General features: G+C 35.9%; 1 protein-coding gene across 2 annotated transcripts in view; it reads right to left on the reverse strand.

Moving 5' to 3' along the window:
• TDRD12 (tudor domain containing 12) overlaps positions 1-19,870 on the reverse strand; it is a 33,110-nt gene extending 13,240 nt beyond the window's left edge. For both annotated transcript variants that reach the window (XM_040615617.1, XM_040615615.1), the window contains exons 1-16: positions 19,585-19,870; positions 18,264-18,425; positions 17,802-17,938; positions 16,257-16,376; positions 14,792-14,847; positions 13,257-13,342; positions 12,035-12,233; positions 11,315-11,391; positions 9,726-9,784; positions 9,009-9,069; positions 8,034-8,138; positions 7,456-7,641; positions 6,608-6,758; positions 4,469-4,596; positions 2,887-3,078; positions 1,636-1,764 (exon numbers count right to left, since the gene is read on the reverse strand). In XM_040615617.1, the coding sequence (XP_040471551.1) occupies positions 1,636-1,764; positions 2,887-3,078; positions 4,469-4,596; positions 6,608-6,758; positions 7,456-7,641; positions 8,034-8,138; positions 9,009-9,069; positions 9,726-9,784; positions 11,315-11,391; positions 12,035-12,233; positions 13,257-13,342; positions 14,792-14,847; positions 16,257-16,376; positions 17,802-17,938; positions 18,264-18,425; positions 19,585-19,605 (1,869 nt within the window). In that variant the 5' untranslated portion in view covers positions 19,606-19,870. The remainder of the gene's footprint in view (positions 1-1,635; positions 1,765-2,886; positions 3,079-4,468; positions 4,597-6,607; positions 6,759-7,455; positions 7,642-8,033; positions 8,139-9,008; positions 9,070-9,725; positions 9,785-11,314; positions 11,392-12,034; positions 12,234-13,256; positions 13,343-14,791; positions 14,848-16,256; positions 16,377-17,801; positions 17,939-18,263; positions 18,426-19,584) is intronic.
• Between the last annotated feature and the right edge of the window lie 408 nt (positions 19,871-20,278).

The following is a 20,278-nucleotide window of genomic DNA, read 5'->3' on the forward strand; positions in this document are numbered from 1 at the left end:
AAATACATTTGAGATTATGGAGATTAAACTTACTAAATTCCTGAATAAAAAGAAAACTAATAAAACTCAGGTTCCTCTGGATTAACACATTAAACAGATGTTTAAGAAAGTAGAAATTCCATTTGACGCTTTTCCCACCATTAAGGTGTCCTATCTACTCTAAGTGGATTCTATCATTTAACATGCAGGCTCACGTTTCAGACTCTCAGAAAAAGCATTAAACCCCCCTCACTGATCATACCCATACTTAAATTTGCAGGAATGTAGCATACTTAAAAAGCTTTATTTGTCAAGTTCGAGGTTCAAAAATTAATCACTACAAAAGCCTTCATTATTTGGTAAACTGGCTAATGAACTAAGTTAACACTTAAAATATTTACGGTATTTGAAGTTTGTGTACACAAGAATTACTATAAACAGCTTCAATTCTTCTCTAGCATCAAACAACACTTTAAGGTGGTGGTGGCGGAGCTGGTTTTGATATGCTTGAAGAAATTAACCCTCAAATATTCAAGGAAGATACGGTAGAAAGTCACAAGACAAAACCAGATTTGCTTCCCTTAACAATAATCAAAGATTAAACAGTCCAGATACACTAACATTTACCTCAGAAAAATCCTTTAAATATCACAGACTCTATTCCAGCTTCTGGAAGGGAATAGATTCCCACATTTCAGGACTGACATATTTCCTCCTGTGACATCTGAACCACCCAGCCATGTATCTTTTTGCTATCCCATCCTTGGAGCTATCACCAAAACTTTTAATTCTAATATCCTCATAGCTTGTCTCCTTTAGCAATATCGTCCCCACTATCTGCATGACCCCACCCAGGCTTAACAGAATTGTTTCCTATCTCTTGCCTCCCTGTCAAATCAGACTGCGCTCCTCTTACTTTGCATAGTTGAAGAACCAGCAAAGAGACAAAATACAGAAAAGATTTTTCTATTGCTGTGCTGTTATACATATTCATTGGAATAATAACCTGCATAAAGAACTATTGCAGGAGAAGTCTTTCTTAGTCTCCACCTCTGAAATGCCAAGTATACAATCCCACATAAAAGGTGCAGAACTGGACCATGTTCTATTTATTACTTGGAAGCCATTTTATGCCAGGTTTTAAGAAAATACATATTAAACATGCTATCTTCCTCCCATGCGCTATGACTTGAAGCTTTAACTGAATTCTGGTGGACTGTCACAGGATGACAGAAAATGCTTCTTTCCAGTTAGAGAAACAGCATTCTACCATTTCAGCTACTCCAGAGGAGAAACAAACAGAACAGAACTTCTTAACATGGTGCTTAAGTTTTCTCCTCCCATACTACTTGAAACAGTAACAAACAAAAAATTGACAGAACTTTTACTGGAAAAAAGCTAGTTTGATTTAACTCAAAGTTCCAACCTGACAAGAGAGAATGTAGTTAAAAATTTACTGATGAACATATTCTATGCCAGATGTTCCTGTCAGGCTTTCTTCTAGGTGTCAGAAGAGCGGGGTTGGGGCTATTTTTAGCAGAAATAACTAGCTTCCAAATTTACACTCCTACTTTATTCTCAGAAGCCAAGATAGTTTTGTTATACCTTAACAATTTAAAAAAGCACTTATCTACATTAATTTAAATACTTTCTTACCTTATGAATCATTTCTGCTTCATTTACTGAATTAGTGAATACCAGCACCTTCTGATGATTATTATGGGTAAAATCCAGTATTTTTAGTAATTCAGTAATTCTCTCTGTGTTCATGCAAGGCTGCACAACCTAGAAGTAGATACAAAACAGAGGGCTGATCATTCATGTAATTATACATATTTTACTATATTAATTCTTTCTTTTAATAAGTACTAACATTGTTATATAACACCAAAGAGAATCTAGCAAATGGTAGCTCCAGAAGTGGTAGGTCTTCTGCTTAACTTACAGAAGATACAACTCTCACAAAAGGTATGCATTTAGGACAGTCTCCACAAGTACAATTAAAATCCCTCCCATCATGAAAATCCCACATTAAGATTTTTCATTTGTTTAGTTCTGTGATTTATCAATCCAAGTTTAGCATTTTCAAGTACCACTAAAAAACTTCACACTCCAAAAACATTCTGCACTGCCCGAAACACTGCCCGAATTTTAATATTAAAAATAAAAAAACCCAACAAACTAAAGCATCAACACACTGACATTTTGTCCTGCCAAACCATTAGACTTGTTACAAAAAGTGGTGTTTTTTTCAGTTTCGTGTCATGCTCAGGATGTCTAGTCTTAAGAGATTTCCCAACACACTCAATTCCCAAATTATTACCTTTTGAGACAGAAGAATTCAGATCATACAACATTTTTTATTATTCTGAAGGGCTATACCACATTGACCGGAAATTAAATGAGAAGATGCCTAAGAACACATAACTTTCTTGAAATTTCAGGTCAAATGAATTTCTGTATTGTGTGGCACACAGCAGTAAAACAATTATTTTACTAGCTCTATCATCAGATAACTTACCTTGTAGTTCTGTCACTCAAAATTAACAATTGCAAAAACATTCTGATGAAATTCTGCCCACAAACTATACCATTTGCAAATACTTCACATAAAATTCAGACTCCTTCGCACTAACAATGAAACACTTGAGAGAATATCTTCACACCTCAGTCCTACAAAGCAAGGTAAAAGACCTTAGCTCCTTCAGTGACTAACTTGTGCAGGTCTTCTAAGAGTCAGTTCACACATGTCAGCGCAGCCTGAGGTCCAAGTCAGGATGTAGCATTACACACTTAACATAAACAATCAGCAGCCACACACGCTGACCTTGATCAATACAAACAACGAAGTTTTTGTACTTAGTAAATCTTAGTGAAAAAACAGCGACATCATCTCCAAATTTTTACCTGCTGCACATTTCCATAGATGGAAGCTTCTTCCATAGATGTTATCACAATGTAAGGATCGTTCATGAACTCCTTTATCAAGTGTGCTATATGTTTATTCCAATGAGTTCCAACAGCAATTATCTGATGCGGTGAATACTCCCACTCTTCAGTAACAAAGGCTTTCTTGTAACAATCTAATATAGTAAAAATCTATAAAGGAAGAAAAAAAAGTTTTCTTCCTTCCTCTTATCCTGTCCCAATGAGTATGTAACAGCAGTGAAAAGTACACCGTTTCAGCACACTGTTCTCTCCAGTCACAAAATCACCACCACAGCAAACCACAGATTTCACACCCCAAAACCAAAGTGTTTGGTTTGTCCACTTTTATCCTATTATTTGAATGCCTTCTGAAGCAAGAAGCAACAGGACAAGCACGCATGAATGCAGGATCATAATACAAGATTCTGCCCATAGAAGATGGCAATCTCATGAAAAGGATCCATTCAGATCTGAAACCTACTAATTCTATACAACAGTAGATCCAAAAAGTCAGAGAGTCAGCAAAACTAGGACGTAAGCAGAAGATAAGACCAACCTGCCAATACAGAAATAGCCAAAAAAAAAACCAACAAAAAACTTTTGCCATAAAATCATTTGTAAAAAACCAACAATCACAAAGGCAGGATGAATATATTCCTAATGACATTACCTTGCATAAGCGACAAACAGTCCAGTTGTGTTCCGATTTAAAAAAAAATAAAATCTACGACAGTGAAAAAAGGTAAGCAAGCCAATTTTTTGCATAGTGATGATGTAATATGCTGTAATACTAACAGAAAGCATCTGTCCTATGAAGCCTCAAAGCAGTAACAAAAAAATTACGGAACATTCTCAAAATTGAGTTATAAATCATCATTTTAAAACTGATACAATATACACATCCTTGTCAACATGACATTTCACACTGTTCCTCATCCAAGATTCTCTGAGTTACAATCAGCTTCTCCTTTTGCCTGCACTGACATCAAGGCCCAAGGAAAATTATGACGATTGCGTCCATGACTATCTGATCATCCACTTCTGCCTTGCATTCTACAGAGACCAAGGGGCTTACCAACAGACAGTTCTTGAATGGAAGCTGTTCAAACAGCACCAGTAAGAGGAAAAAAGGAGTTCCCAACAGACAGATCGTGCAAGTAAAAAGCAGATTAAAAATCCCTACACTGAAACTACTGCTACCCAGTTGAAACAAACACAAGTACCTGGGAAGCCACCCAAAGCAAAGGAAGACAGCATAATAGAGCAGAAGTGTAGAACAGGACAGGATAGAGCTCTTAAAAAAAAAATAATAAAAAAAAATAATAAAAGACGACAGGCAAAAAAGCAAGGAAAGTCAGATTTAATAATTACTGCTTCACTTTTCCAGTGTTTCATTCTGCCAGAAGTATACAGATGTGATTTCTTAAATTCCATTATCTTTCCAACTCTACCACGGGGGTTCAGAAAAGTTCTTTTTTTTTTTTTCAGTATGTGCCACTGTTTTCATGACGAGTGCACAACTAGAATGGCATTTTACCAACTGAACCTATAAGACATTTACCTGTTTAGCTGCGTCAGAGAACAGTACCTCAATCTCATCAAGAACAAGATGGCAAAGTCTACAAAATAATAAACACTGATGTTCCAACAGTCTCAGGAGACTATATGGTGTAGTCACGATTAGTTCACCTACAAGTAGGAAGAAAACCCATTAACATTAACTTACAACTTGAAAGAATATTAGTAAGACACCACAGGACATGGCAGTTCTATTAAAAAAAAAAAGTCACATTTGCATTTCAGATGCATCACCTTAAAGTTGGAGGGCTGGGGCTGGCTAGTTTTGGTGGGTGTTTTTTTTTTTTTTTTTAAATAGAGAACACCGACTTAATTTTCTGACTTTTCACCAACAGATATTTTTAGTTTGCTTTTATTTTTCTACCCCTACATGTCTTCAAGAGCTGAGTGAGTAAAACTCTTGATATTTTGAAAGAGTGAAAGGCCTGAACATTAAGTAGTTTATAAAGCAGGATGCCAATAGTTTTCCAATAAGGTAACGGAAGTATAGATAAGAACTTCAGAACTAGATAGACAGAAAGTAAATATTTAAATATGTGCAAGAGCAGCCTTTAGAGAAGTTCAGTTTTAAAAACAGAATAAGCCACACGTGGCTTAAGATATCTACACACATATAAACACATATGTGTGTGCACATATTTATACATACACATATATAAAAACCCCACACCAATCAATTTGTGCAAATATACCAACAGCTCAACTAAGAAAAGATCTGAATTCATTCATTGAATGATGGATGTAAGAATACTAGCTGCTGGAATAGAGTTTTACACAATCCTTCATAGTTTTATCCATATCTTGTTTCCTTGGCAAAAAGAGCCACTTTTAAAAATGCAGTTATCAATTAAGGCTTAAAAAAAAAAAGACCAAGTAAGAATAGTAAAACTAAGTATTTTAAGTAAATACATTTAAGCAGGACAAGTCTTACAACAGCTCTTTTACTACTTCTATTCTTCCTCTTCTCTATGGAGTATCCTCTGCATACTATTGAAGCTATAAACACAAATTACTTAGAACTTACTGCAATAAGCAAGTTAGAAACCACCACTTAAATTTTAGTTTGAAGTAATTTTTAAGTTGGATGTTTATGAAACTGTGTGCAGAGAACTACTACCTCCTTTTTAATCTTTGCCATATTTTTTAAATTAAGAGTAGAGAAAAATTGCATTAAGTGTATATAAGCAGTCAAGCAGCATCAGACAAGCCCTCCAAATATTTGTCAATTTAAAAAAATAAAAACTATGTACTTGAAATACTTGTGGCCAGCAGCTACAACGCACACAGCTGCTCACTCACTGCCCTACGCCCCCAGTGGTACCGGGCAGAGAACAGGAACTGTCGATGTGAGAAAACTCATGGGTCAAGAAAGAGAGAGCGTAGGAAGTGAAGGGGGGGGGGGTGAAGCGATGCAAAGGCAACCACTGCCAACACCCCACAAGCAGACACTCAGCAGACCATCCTGCCACCCCTCAAGTTTCTACTGCTGAGCATGACATTGCACACTATTGTATATCCCTTTGGTCAGCCTGGGTCAGCTGTCCAGGCTGCGTCCCCTTCCAGCTTCTTGTGCACCCCTGGCCGACTCACTGGGTGGCAGATTGGGAAAAACAGAATTCTTGATGCCCTGCCAAGTGTTGCTCAGCAAGGGCAAAACTACGAGTGTGTTATCCACACTGTCCCTGTCACAAATCCAAAACACACTGCTGTTCAGACTGTGAAAAGAATTAATGCCATCCCTGACAGACCCAGTAGCTCTGTCCAGCTTTTATCATGTTATCAAAAAAAGCTGTTATAAAACCTGGTTCCAGATGAAGGAAGTCCACAATTATTCCTAATCCAGCAAGATCTGCAGCAAATCCCTACCACTGATTTGGTTAAAAAATGATTGTTATGGAACTTACAAAAAAGATGTTGAACATGTAGGTGCTTGAACAGCTTTAATACCATTTACTGTTAGTCTCACATTATTACTACAGAGTTATAACATTAAAGAAATAGAATTATCATTTTATAGAACAAAAAACTTAAGAAAAAAAAATTGCTTCTTTCACAATTCCCTGCCATTAAGGCAGCCCACATTGTTTTCAAGCATAATTAAGAAAATAGAAAGTACTCTTACATCCTCGGATTTTCACATTTCCAGCTTCTCTGTTCTGCCCAAGTATTATCAACACTGGATGAAGCTGTCTGGAGCATCTCCCATATGTTTTCAGTAGCTCAAAAACAAGTTGTGCCTTCTTCCACCCAGGACATAAAATAAGCGCGAGTGGCTACATTCAAATGTATAAAATTTTACACCATAGTATTAGACAAGAGTTCAGAATCTTAAGAATTGTACTACTACAGCATTTAGGGCAAAAGCAACATCTGCAACACAAGGCCTTTAAGTACTTCAAAACTAACAGTTTTAGTACTGTATCACCTTCTAAATGCAGATGTTACAGACCCAAGGAACCATACACAAGGTTACCCGGAGACAAAAAGGATGCATGCAGAAAAATACAGTAAAAGGATAAAAAAATTTAGCAGAAGCAGGAGCATCTTGTCTTATTTGGGGTTGTACCAGGCAAGTTCCAGAGGTCCCTTACAACCTCAATAATTCTATGTTTCTGTAATCCAATACAAGCTCAAAAATGAATTACAGTATTTAAAACTGCTAATACAAATTTTAATTTAAAGACTACGTAGTATCCCCTCAAAAACAAGTTTCATCAAGTATCAAAGCAATATGACATTAAAACTTATTTATCAAGTAATATGTAAAAAGTGGTTAAACTCCCATGCATGTGCAGTCCATTTCTGTAAGCCTCTAAGCAGAGGGTTTATGTAAGCTGGCAAGCGTCATGAAGATACACTAATACCACATTAAATGTGTACATTCTAAACATTCACTATCTTTTGGATCATTATTCTACATCTGCACTTTAGAACAAAAAAAACTGTTACTGCTCTAATATATATACATACTCCATTCCTGTTTGGCAAGGCTTTGTAGCAACTTTCCAACTGCAAAAATGTAAGAACTGGTGGAATATATAAGAGAGGATCATTTCCCTCATTTGAGATGACAACAACATCACATCCTCGAGCTATTGGCGGCCAGCAGTAAGATTCTGTGAAGTTAGGGCCTAAAAAATTTTTCCTAGTAAGTTCCTACAGAAAGAGAAATTAAGAGATCCATATGAAAAAAAGTGTACTTGAACACTAACAAAACAAGACAAAACACAACACTAAGTGATTTAAAAGCTTTTGTCCGACTATATAATAAGTACACTTAACATGCAATATGAAAAAAGTTTCTCTGGGCTGAGAAGTTAAATTGTTTTATTAAAATTCAAATCCTATGACTTGTGGTAGTGGTTGATATACCAGAGCAAATGCATACAATTCTTCCAGCATCCCTCCCTCTGAAGCTTCATCTATTAAACCACATCAACAACCTCCTAGAGATTCCTCAATCAAAAGTAAGTATTACTGTACCTGAAGTTGGGGTACAATACTAGCCTTAAAAAGATATTAAGTGTAATATATTACATCAGCATTACCTTTTTCAGATCATCAAGAAGTGGTGCTGTTTCCAGAACTGATGATGGCTCAATTTTGTTGCTAAGAAACACAAGGTTTCTTTTTCCACTAAAACTTTGAAAACTCTGAAACCATATGACAAGCAGATGACAAAGGCAATACTTAATAAAAGGGTTTTAGCTTACATATGACCCAAAAGCATTTATGGTATTTAAAAAATGTTGTTTTGATGAAAAACAACTAAAGAGATTGCAAATAAATTTTGAATGTGACTTATACATACTGGTAAATTATACAGACCAGTGGCAAGACAAATATTTCTAGTATTTCTTAAAATAACGTTTATCACGATTGCCTTAACACAACTGTCTTGAACCACTCGAGAGAATGCGCTCCATGTTCTACGTACAGCTATCACTCATATGACAAAATCAAAATACAATTTAAAAAGACTACTAGTAACATTTGCTGTGGTGGGTTGGCCTTGGCTCACAGCCAGCACCCACACAGCCACTTGCTCGCTCACTCTCACCTTCAAGAGGGATGGGGGAGAAAAAAACCAGGGAGAGTGAGCAAGAAGATTAATGGGTCAGAATACAGACACGGTTGCTACTGAACAATTACTGATGCACACAAATCAGACTCAACTTTAGCTTAACTTATTTTGTTGCCAATTAATCTGTATGAGTACTGATTTGGTTATTGGGAAACAAAGAAACAAATATTTACACACCTCAAAACCTCCACCTTTTCTCCCCCATTTCCATACTCAACTTCACTCCAAACTCCTCCCTCCTTATAATCAACGCAGGTTATACTCTGTCTCACCACTGAGGCAACGAGCAGCGCAAGGCAGGGACTGCAGTCAGAACACAGCAGTTTCTCCCTGTTGCTCCTTCCCTCTCATACCCCTGCAGCCCCAACACAACCAAATCCTTCCACGTACACACAATACATTTGCACAAGAGAAGTTACATGATTTGCACTTGAAATACCTGCTGGTCATCTTCAATTATGCGTGTCTTCAGAGGATCAGGATTTGAGAACTGCTGGAGCCTGAGAAACATACAAGTATTAAATCCATCATAAACACAGAAGTAGCATGTATTTTACAAATACCACCAGTATTTCAAAAATGTCACGAAGCAATTCACTTGCAAAATATTTCTGATACATCACCTACGCCAAGGAGGAAAACCCTCAATTTGTGGGTTCCTCAACTTTAGAAGAGAATCAGCCTGGACTGTAGGAAAAAGGTTTCTTAAAGTTTCAAAAAATGCAACAATATACCTTTGCATCAGTCAGAAGCCAAATTTAAAAACACTCCTTGGGTTTATTATGTATGCATCAACTGACATACAGCATAGTAAAAGCATTGCACAAATCCATTCATACTCATATTTCATTAAGGTTGAGAACTTCATAAATAACACCAAGAACAAAATAAAGCAATGTAACCTGTTTAGTGTGCAGAAAAACACTTCACCACCACATCCCTGTTGTCAAGCTATTGTTTAGAAAGAACTGCCGTTTTCATTGTACTCTGGATATCAACAGCTTCAAATTCCCTTCTTCCCCAAAAAACACGGGCATGCATTTTCTCTTATCCTCCACCCTTTTAGCTGCCTAAGCAATGTAACTGGAAACATACCATAGCTCCCAATTTTCTGATTACCTAACCATTTAAAAATATTTAACACACTGCACTGTACCTGTCTGCGTGGACTTCACTATTTTCCTTGAAAGGCAAACCTAGAATTGCTTTGGCAATCTAACAAGAAAAGATGAACACATTTTTAGCACTAAAATATTGTTTGAGAGAAACAGGAAAAATTATTTCTTCCATCCATTATAGAGTTGAAAGTGTGTTTCTTAACTAACTCTAGAATCCTCCAAATACTTTGAAGAATTTTGTACAAATAAGTTAAACTAAAGCAACATGATGAAACATACTTCAGAAATCTAACTTGTTACAGAACAGTATTTTCTCTCCTAATAATCAGGGATGTGACAAGAACAATTGCCCATGGTTATACATCTAATACAAGCCAATTAATCAGTTCATGGCCACATCTCAAGCTATAGTCGTAACTGGGGACCTGAGCTAGTATGAACACATACTGATTAGTTTTTAAACGTTTCCATTTTTAAAACAAAATGAAGAAAAATCATGGAAAGCCTGCATGCCACAGACAGGAAGAAAACCAAAAACAGGTTACCCAGCTGCACACTTACAAAAGACAATGCACATGAAGTTAAACTGGACAAACTGCAAATCCCCAGTGGAATAACCAGTAGCCGATGCTGGATCCAGAGTTAACCCAAAGGTATCTGGTTCTGAACAGGGTTCTAGTGTTCAGCATTAGTCACCAGCAATCAACAGGCATCACTTGGTCAAAGACTTGCATCACTCAAGCGGCTAGTAAAGGTAATTCAGCTGACTGTTTGCAGAAGGGTATAAAGGTAATTCTGCTCTGCTTCAGTAAGAATCCACACTACTACTTTCACCATCCTTCTCTTAAAAAATAAAGTATTACAGTTTAAGTTTGGGAGTGGCTGTCATCGTTCAGTTCTCAGAGCTAAAACATAACTTCTGTAAAACTCCCTTTTTCCCCCTGACCTGACAGAAGTAGTTCCATTGCTATCATGGAAGCAAATTTCTCCTGTAAAGCACCTAGCAGAAGAGAACATGGAATCTTTAAAACAATCATGATTACATACACTCAACAGTGATTATCTGCCTAGAATCTACCAATTCATTTTCCTTTCCTCTCATGCACATCCTAATAGCTCCAACTGAGCAATTGAGTACACAATTTAACACTCAACAATGAGTGCTGAACTTTTGAAAATGTTTCAGAAAAAAAAAGCAAGCCAAAAAAAACCACCCCAAAACACCAAACCTAGCAAGAAATCAGGTTAGGTATTTAAAGTATTAGATGACTCAACAAATAAGATGACACTCCAATGAATGTTTACTGTGGTACAGCATAACAACTATTTGGTTTTTGGGGAAACATTAAAATTCACATTTTTATATTTTCAGAAAACTGTGTAGTGTAGACAGTTATGATCTTCATAAACTATAGCAGAGGAGTGCAAATTTTTTTTTTAAACTGCAGGGAAAAAAAATTAAGTTGAAGTAGAATGTTATTTTCTAACTATACCAAAAATTAGTGCAGTCCCCCAGATCTGTGTTACACAGAAGAACAAGCTAGATGACTACGGCATTCCTAATCTGTCCTACGTATGTTTAGTTTAGTTGCATCTTTGCCAATTTAATGCAAAATATAATACCTACAGGCACAGCATTTTCATTTACATCTGTACTTGACCTTTGGTATTTCTCTTCAAGAAAGGAACTGGAAACAGCAAGACCTAGAAAGGTAAGTAAAAAAAAAAAAAAAAAAAATGTAAAACCACATTTCTGATTCTCTGAACACATAAAAAGGTAGTATTTTTATTTACAGTGGGTTGCAGCTGACTTGCTTGTATCATTTCCTAATGGCAAAAAGAATAACCAAAAAAATTGTTATCTTTAAAACTATTTAAAGATAACTATGCAGATAAACTGAGTGAACAAGGATGAAGGATGGAAAGTTGCATACTTTTAAATTTAATCACTATAAATGAGACAACTCACGGTAAACGCTTGTTTTAAAGGTACCTCTGTTCAAATAAATCCCTCCAAACTCAAAAAAACAGTAATGCATCACTGATCAATGCCACAAGTGGTTTCAATACTATCTAATGCTAGTAAGCATATCAACAAATGCCTGTGTAACTCACGCTCAGCCTGCTTTTGTCTTATAGTGTACAAAAAGCTTTACAGTATTCCTGCACTGGATGATTTGATTGGCCTTTATATAAAGTCTGACACATAAACCTCATTTGTTAGAAGGACATCATTTGATCCAATTATTGGATTCAAACATAGACAGCAGGTTCACATTCAATATATCCAATTACAGACACATGACACATTGCATGTATGATTATTTCCAACACACATGGTTCTCACCTGTTTCAAGATTTGTTGACACCTTCTTCCGAAACAGCCCTGGCCTGAGAGCAAGTGTGGGATTAGCAATTTTCACTGGAAGTGACTCAAGATTCAATGATGTTTGGCTCTCCTGATAATCTGCAGAACTCCCTGTATTCTCTTTAGCTTCCTCAAAATGAGCAAAGTTCTTTGAAACAAGATCATCATTAACACATACCTAAAAAACCAAGGTCTTTATTAACCAGTATCAATAAGCAATAAGCTACATAACCACATACTTCTTTAGAATTCACACGAAGCTTTAAGCAACAGCAGTAAGACAAAAAGTGAATGCTTTCTGTAGAGTATTAGCTCCAGTATAGGAAAGTCAGACATATCTTCCTGTATGTTCTCTAAACAGGTGTTAATTAGTTGGCAGTTTCACACTTCTGCCTAGAAGTCTGTACTCAATTAACTTTTTCTAAGCCCTAAAAATTAAAAAAAACTGTTAGTAAGTCAGACTGGTTTATTTCTTTTTGATTCAGTATGCATCATAATCTGGCAGAAAATTGGCTCAGAGATCAGTGACACTTGCCAACTGTGATTCTGAACTGAGAGAAGATATTTGAATTAATATGTACCTTCAAAGTTACCGTCTATGGCAAAGACCACAGCTCCAGTAAAAAGCCTTGGTAAAGCATTTAAGTAGAAACAGTATCTAATAAATTCACTTGTGTCTACCATACAACTGCTTAAGTCTTACAAGTAGCTACTGCAGAGATTTAGCACAAGTTATACATTTTGGCAAGTGAAACTAGTTTGGGATTTTTTTCCCTCCCAAAGGTTTGAGGACTCTGTCTTACGCAAAAGTGTGAACTTCTGTTTATTTCTATAGTACTAAGCAACTGCCTTATTGAAATGTCTTTAAGAATGATACCACAAAAAAGTGGAAAAGTACACTAAATACTTCACTAAGTTGTCCATCTGAAGTACTTGCTGGACTTCATTTGCTTGCCAAAACCTTCCAAAAAGAGGTTCACAAAGAAAAATGGGTCTCTGCCTCTTGGAATTCCTCCAGAAATTTACAAGCATCAGAAACATAAAATAAAACCTCTAGTAATAACAATTTTGCTTCTACTGTATCCAACGGAAATTTAAGTACTCACTTGCAAGTAACATTTTCCATTCTTAAACTAATCATGAAGTTATAACTTAGATAGCAAAGTGCATGAATAGATCTATAGATATAAAAGTATCTTACCTTTTCATCTTTTATTGTCACATAAAGAAAAACATCAAATGTGTTATCTTCTATGGCACACAACTTGGCTTTCATTTGGGTACTTGCTAAATATAGTAAAACACACGAACCAGTAAAAAGATTAAACCCTTATCAAATTATCAGTATTTTTCACTTGTACTTTCCAAGACAGACAAAAATAGAAATCACAATTAGATGTATAACCTATTTCTTTACAGAAGTTAGTACAAATGTAGTAACTTTTAAATGAAACAAGAAAGTAAAATGGCAATAAAAACTTTAAAGTTACAAAAATAAAAAGTCGTCCTCACTCTTTGAAGGAAGATCAAGAGCTGAAACAGATTAATTACCTCTCCACACAAACTAGTCTTAGTTTGACACTAAAAGTCTTAGTTGATCTGTTAGGTCTTACAGACCTGACAATCTGTAGCACAAATGCATACTTCCCAAACTTGACATAAGTTATATTTACACATTTGTACAGCTTGGTTAGGCTCTTCATTCAAGCAAACACAGCTGATAAAGGCCCTTCAGTAAATTCTGAAGCACTTTGCATACACTACTGATGTGCTAGCATTTAAAAAAGTAGGTATTACTACTTACAGCACAGTATGGGAATATCTATGAAATTAAGTTATGTGGTTTTTTGCTCCCTACTAACCTTTACCTTGCACAGTGATGCTTGGGGAGGGGCATAAAGTAAATAATGAAAAGTGCTGTGTCCCAGTTAATGTCCGAAATCATCACCCTAAAGTTCCTTCACTGCTTTCACAAACTCCTATCTCCTCCCCAAATACCTTTTATATGGGGTTTGTTAATATTTCCGAGTAAGCAGGTAGGTAGTTTTTCTGGTAGAAGCATGTAAAGAAAATTAGAAAATCTCAGTAAAGGGCTGGTTTTCTAGTAAAGCCAAAAGCTGTCTCATACCAAAATAGAAGGCTTGATATGAGAAAGACTGGATGACCTACTGAAATGCAAAACATGGGAAAAGACAAGAACAGACTGGAGAAAAAGCAGTTCTAGCTCACTAAATAACTACTTGAAGTTCAATCTATTTGTTAACAACTATAATCAAGATATTCTTCTTCTGAGCTGGTGCTTACATCCCTGTCAAAAAACAACTGAACAGGTGAACTCTAAACCAGATCCTGCCAACCGCTCTGCAAAACTTCAGAAACACAGCTGTGATTCTAATTCAAATACTCAAGCTAAATACACAGAAAGGCTCCAATGTTCAAAACAAATGTTACATGCCTACTACCTTATTGAACTTGCCCAAGAGCCAGACACCATCTAGTCAACTATCAAAATTTATGCAGCATGGAAGCCCACAACACGTAAGATGCGGCTCCACAAATACTTTTGCCTTAGTCAGTCCATACAAAAAGGCTTATGTAGCTCCTTTCCCTATTTTTAAAACATAACATTCTTAAATATGATAAAACATATGAACACAAGTACTACATTTCCCTTAACAGTTTATTTTTCCCAAAACAGAAGTGTCAATTACCATTTTGTCAGAATGTTTTATTTACCTTTGAGGAGGTTTTGAAAATACCGAGTAGCAGCACTATCCCATCTTTTGGCTGGCCTAGGAAAAAAAACACAACACTTTATGCCACATAATCAAAAATTAAACCCGTAATTTTCTAGAAAACTTTGAATGCATGTGAAGTAATTATTTCAAGTCATGCTAAATCTAAAGAACTGCCCTAAGTAGACACATTAGCAGAATCTTACTACTTAAAATGTAAATTCAGTCTTGATAATATTGTTTCAGCTCATCAATAAAATGAACTGATCAAAAATGACTGGATATTACTTTGTCAAGGTATGATGGTTAATACTATGGTTAGAAATGAAACAGAATAACCAAAAAACCAAAGCACCAATCCACTTGCAGAACATATGAATTAAATAGGTATTGAGCATTTTTGAATAAGTGCTTAAACATTGAAATACTGGAGACCGATAGGTCTGTAGACAAAGATCAAGTTCACTCTTTACCGTCTTCTGCAACTTTAAGCATAAAAAAAAAAGAATCAGATCAAGAGCATCATAAACAAAGTATGACAATCTACTACATTTTTTGATAATTCACAACAATGGCCTACTGAAGATGTACGCTATTCTTATCCAAACTATGCTAGTACTTGTGCTGTCAGAATACTGGAAGTCAAATACTATTTTCTTCTACCAAACAACAGTATAAAAAAACCCCCACAAACTGCCTGACCACATGTATGTAGTTTTGAATATTCTTTAATGACACAAAAAGTAGTTTTCTTGCTGTGGAGCCATATTGCCCAGTGATCTAATCATGTCCCTCTCAAGCTGGCAGGATCTTTGACAATAGCATCCTGGAACTCAAGGATACAAAAGCCTTTTTCTTTACCACCAGACTCCAGCGAAAACCTTATTCGAGTCCTTCAAAACCACAGAGAGAAAAAACTAACAAGAATGTAAGGAAAGCACAACAGGAATCCAAAATACATCAAGAAAAAACAGAATGTGGAAAAACAATGCTACCTATGAACACTATGGAACTTCAGCTAAAAACCCCAAACCCCAAACAAACAAACCAAAACAAAAACCACACCAAACCACCAAAACAAACAAAACAAAACCAAACCCAAAACCCTATCAGGAGTAAGATGAGTGTCTAAGAAACAGCACATAAGGAAAGACTAGCAAAGAAGTTCATGGGCTAGTTAATCATGAAACACAGCTCTGGGATGATAGACAGAGGGTAAGAACTGCCAGAAACTTGTCTAAACATCTGAAGGATTTGAAATATGTATCAAAAGATTCAAACAGGTAAATAATAACCCCCCAACTGTTAAGAAGAAATAAGAAAGCAGTTCTATTTAAGAAACAGGTTTTCAAATCTGATATCTTAAATTCTTCTTAAAACATAACCTGTTCTAAAAAAAAATTCTGCAATAAAAATTTACAGTTAAGAACTTTATGAATAGAATACATCTATTAAACTCTACTCACACTATCTTTGCAGTATCTTCAAAAAAGTCAACATGCAACGTCACTGGCTTTGTGCGATACAGTCTACACTTTTTTGCTCTATATGGGATCTGCATAAATGCTTCTGGTGCAACTCGAATGCTTAAAAACAAAATAGAAATAACCTCATTTTACAGAGCAGATTTTATTCTCTACAAGTCATTGGTCTCATACACATCCTTCTGATATCCTGTATCTGACAATGCAGCTCTTCCAGAAGTTTGGCTCCCACTGTGAAAAACCCTGGAACCACTGTTTTGTTTCTCTCGCTAGGAGAGGTGCTACCAAGAGCAATTAGTGAACAGATTTGCTCTGGATATGAACATACTTCCTATTTACTTAAAAGCTTTCTGATCCCTCACCACTACAGTTTGAAGTCTTTTCATGATATTTAGCCCTCATACTACCATATATGCTACTTGACACTGCATATTCCATTTTGTACTTATTACTTGTGTGACAAACCACGTGTGATTAACACCCGCAAGAAGGAAATCTAATAAATATACTAAATTTCATTCGTTCTCATTTTGCTAACCAGCATTTATACTTTACAAAAGTATCACTAGAGTGTTAATCTTATCCTTTATACTGGTTTGGTTGGAGACTTTTAATAACTAGCAAGATGCTGCATAGGGAGCTTTTAAGATCCATATATTTATCACCTTTGTTCAATCTTTTATTTTACAATGAAGAAGCAGTAAATCATACATTCACTTCTAGTTGAACGTATTTTACACTCAGGGCATTATGAAGTTGTTTTCCAATACAGTGACAATCAATTTTAAACCATTATTTATTTTAGAGTATTTTAAATAAGCTTTCTTAATTTTGTGGAATACTACAAAAAAAATTGGTGAAGCTTCTTGTACACAGAGTTGCTTATTTTATTAGAGAAATGAACTTTTAATCTAGCTAAGAGCTGGAACAGTTATTTTTTTTTAGAACTGATTTTTCAAGATTTTAGAAACAGTAGGTTTCATAGTGGTTTTATTAAAAACTCAGAACATGTGAAAACTCACTTTTTTTTTTGCACCATGCCAAGACAGACTGCCAGTTTTTAGTAAACAAGCTAGTATACTGCGGTGGGAAAAAAACCACCTATTTGTGTCTAGACGTGAAAAGCTGGTTCAGCAAGTGAAATCTTGCTTCCATACGTGCTTTATGAATGATCTTCACTGCTTATAATTTTTTAGTGTATAATCACTTAATAGGGGAGGAAAGTATATATAAATAATGTTTACTGGAGATCATACACTGCAATCATAACAAACCGACATTATTTCTATTTCAAATCTTAAAAACCTCGAAAACTTCCAATAGAGAGCATATTGAAAAACTCACGAAAGACTGGTTTGCACCCACACTTGCAAGAGCCTATCATATGGCTAGCAGTTTCTTGTGGACCCAACTCACACCTCAAACCAAAGCCTTGCCATTCACAATCTAAACAAATCTTAATAGCATCTGTATGCATTACCTAACAAATACATCACAGTAACAGTGTCAAAAACCCCAAACACTTACCCTTCTGACTTAAGAAAAATGTATTTGGCATAATCTACAAGAAAACATTCTGTTTGATAATGATCTGTACAGTACTTCATTGACTTAATAATCGCTCTACACCAGCATCCGAGTTCCTCACTGAAAACCACACACATCTGAAAAAGAAAGAACAGGACAGCAGGTTCTTGTAAATGGAACAAGATACACTCAAAGGCTTTTTAGAGGCAAGAATATAGTATTTACTATACAGCCCTCACTTTTAAAATGCAAGCACTGCAGCTTATGTCGTGATTAAGTTTACAGGTAAGAAGGCATAACCCATATAGATGCCATTACTTACTTTTCCACATAGCACTATTAAAAAAAAAAAAAAAAAAAAAAAAAAAAAAAGAGTATCAATGTGTTGCCTTGTGTACTTCACCCCCCAGCCAATGCAAATAACAGATTATTTCTATCTGCACAATATAGCAGTGATTTTACCTGGCCTTCTTCTACTACTAGTGGTTTTACTTCATCCACATCTTTGCAAGATTTATCATAGAACTGATTCATTTCAGCATTCAGATTTTTATATTCTATTTCATCGACTATGTAAGGTCCACATCCTTTCATAGTAACCCAAAAGCAACTTGGGTCTTCAATCTGTGGCAAGGGATAGACAACAATAATAAACAGTATTAGCTCCTGCTAAAATGATAGGATGTTTTTAAGAACATCTGAGCAGCAAATGTGAAAACAAAACTTAAAATCTTTAGGGAGGAACCTTAAAAATTAGCATACAGGTTAACAAGCAAAACTTCTTTAAACTTCAGACCATTAGTTCATTAAATGAGTTGTCAGCTTCCAAGTTTCTTTAGCACTGTAATTAATGGCAGATGCAGTCACAAAGGTAGTAGCATTATTTAAAAAGTCAGTTAAACCAAACAGTGGGTAAAGTGCAAAGACATAAAGCTTTACTTCCACGTTGTCCTCAAGAAGTTATGTATAAAAACCCCAAAATACACAATGAACCCCACAATGGGCTTTTCATCACGACCAGAGAGTCTACGCGACAGTTTCTTTAAAATGAGGTCATAGCATTCTGCTCAGCCTTTGTAAGCCTTTATATACCAGTTGTTGTGGGTTAACTCCAGTAGGCAGCTAATCTCCACCACTGGCTCCCTCACTCCCCTGCAGTGGGATGTCTAAGAGAACTGGAATGGTAGAGTGAGACAACTCATGTGTTGACGTAAAACCAGCTGAATAGGTAAAGCAAAAGCTGCACATGCAAGCAAAGCAAAATAAGGAATGCATTCACTGTTTCCCACTGGCAGGCAGATGTTTAGCCATTCCTAGGAAAATAGGGCTTCATAACGCTGACTTGGGAAGACAAATTCGATAACCACAGACATGCCTCTTTCCTCCTCCTCCTCCTTCCCCACAGCTTTTACTGCTGAGCATGACATCATGTGGTATAGAATACCTTTGGGTCAGCTGTCCTGGCTGTATTCTGGGAAAATTATTTTTCCATGATCTCTGGTGGAATTCAGTAGAATCTAGTACTATACTATACTCAAATTATTTAAGATTATGTTGAACATTTTCTATTTTACATTTTAGCTGCATCTCTACTGACCTCTTTTGAGATGAAACCAATCTAAACATCTAAAGAAAATGATGAAACTTATATAATCCATATATGACCCCACATGTGTAAGAAAGCACTGCTGAATGGAAATACAGAGGCTTCGTCTTATCTGTAAATGTGACTTTCAGAGTTGCATTGAAACAAACAGCAATCCTTTAAAAAATGCCAGCATACCTCTAATACCGAGACTTCCATGTTTCCCAGCTACACTACTGTAAAAGAACAACAAACATTTGATTAACCATTTTTAAAGCTGTCATTTGTTTTGAAGCATAAAGAGCGTATACCTAAAGCAAGCCTACAGATTTTTTCTACTTGTCTCTGGAGTACTCATCTGAACAACTGATTTATATGTATCAAAGGGTTCAAACCGGCCTTCTTAACGAGGCACTATGTTAAAACCTAATTAAGATTTGTCATCCACACTTATTTACATACAACCACATCAATTTTTAGTACACTAAAGCACAGATGTTATCCTCAACCTACTTACAGTATATAGCTGCTTATCTTATACTGAAAGGCCAACAGAAATAGGCTGACTGAACAAGAGCTACTACAACCTATCTCCATGACCAAACACACAGAAATACCAGCAGGAAATACTTGTATCATTAAAAAAAAACCTAAACCCTAACACAAAATTAAGAGTCATGACCTTAGCAAAGAATTTTAACATAACCAAGGTTTTTACCAGTATTTCACATTACTTTAACCTGCAATGGTACATATCACACCTAGAAATTACAATGGACTAATAAACTACTTATAACCTGCAGTAATTTGCATTTTGCATTGGCACAAACCAGATCATCGTATCACCACTGCAGTGCCTACTTACCACCTAAAAGAATTTACACTGGAAGCA

Source organism: Falco naumanni, chromosome 15 (assembly GCF_017639655.2).
Source record: "Falco naumanni isolate bFalNau1 chromosome 15, bFalNau1.pat, whole genome shotgun sequence".
Classification (NCBI taxonomy): domain Eukaryota; kingdom Metazoa; phylum Chordata; class Aves; order Falconiformes; family Falconidae; genus Falco; species Falco naumanni.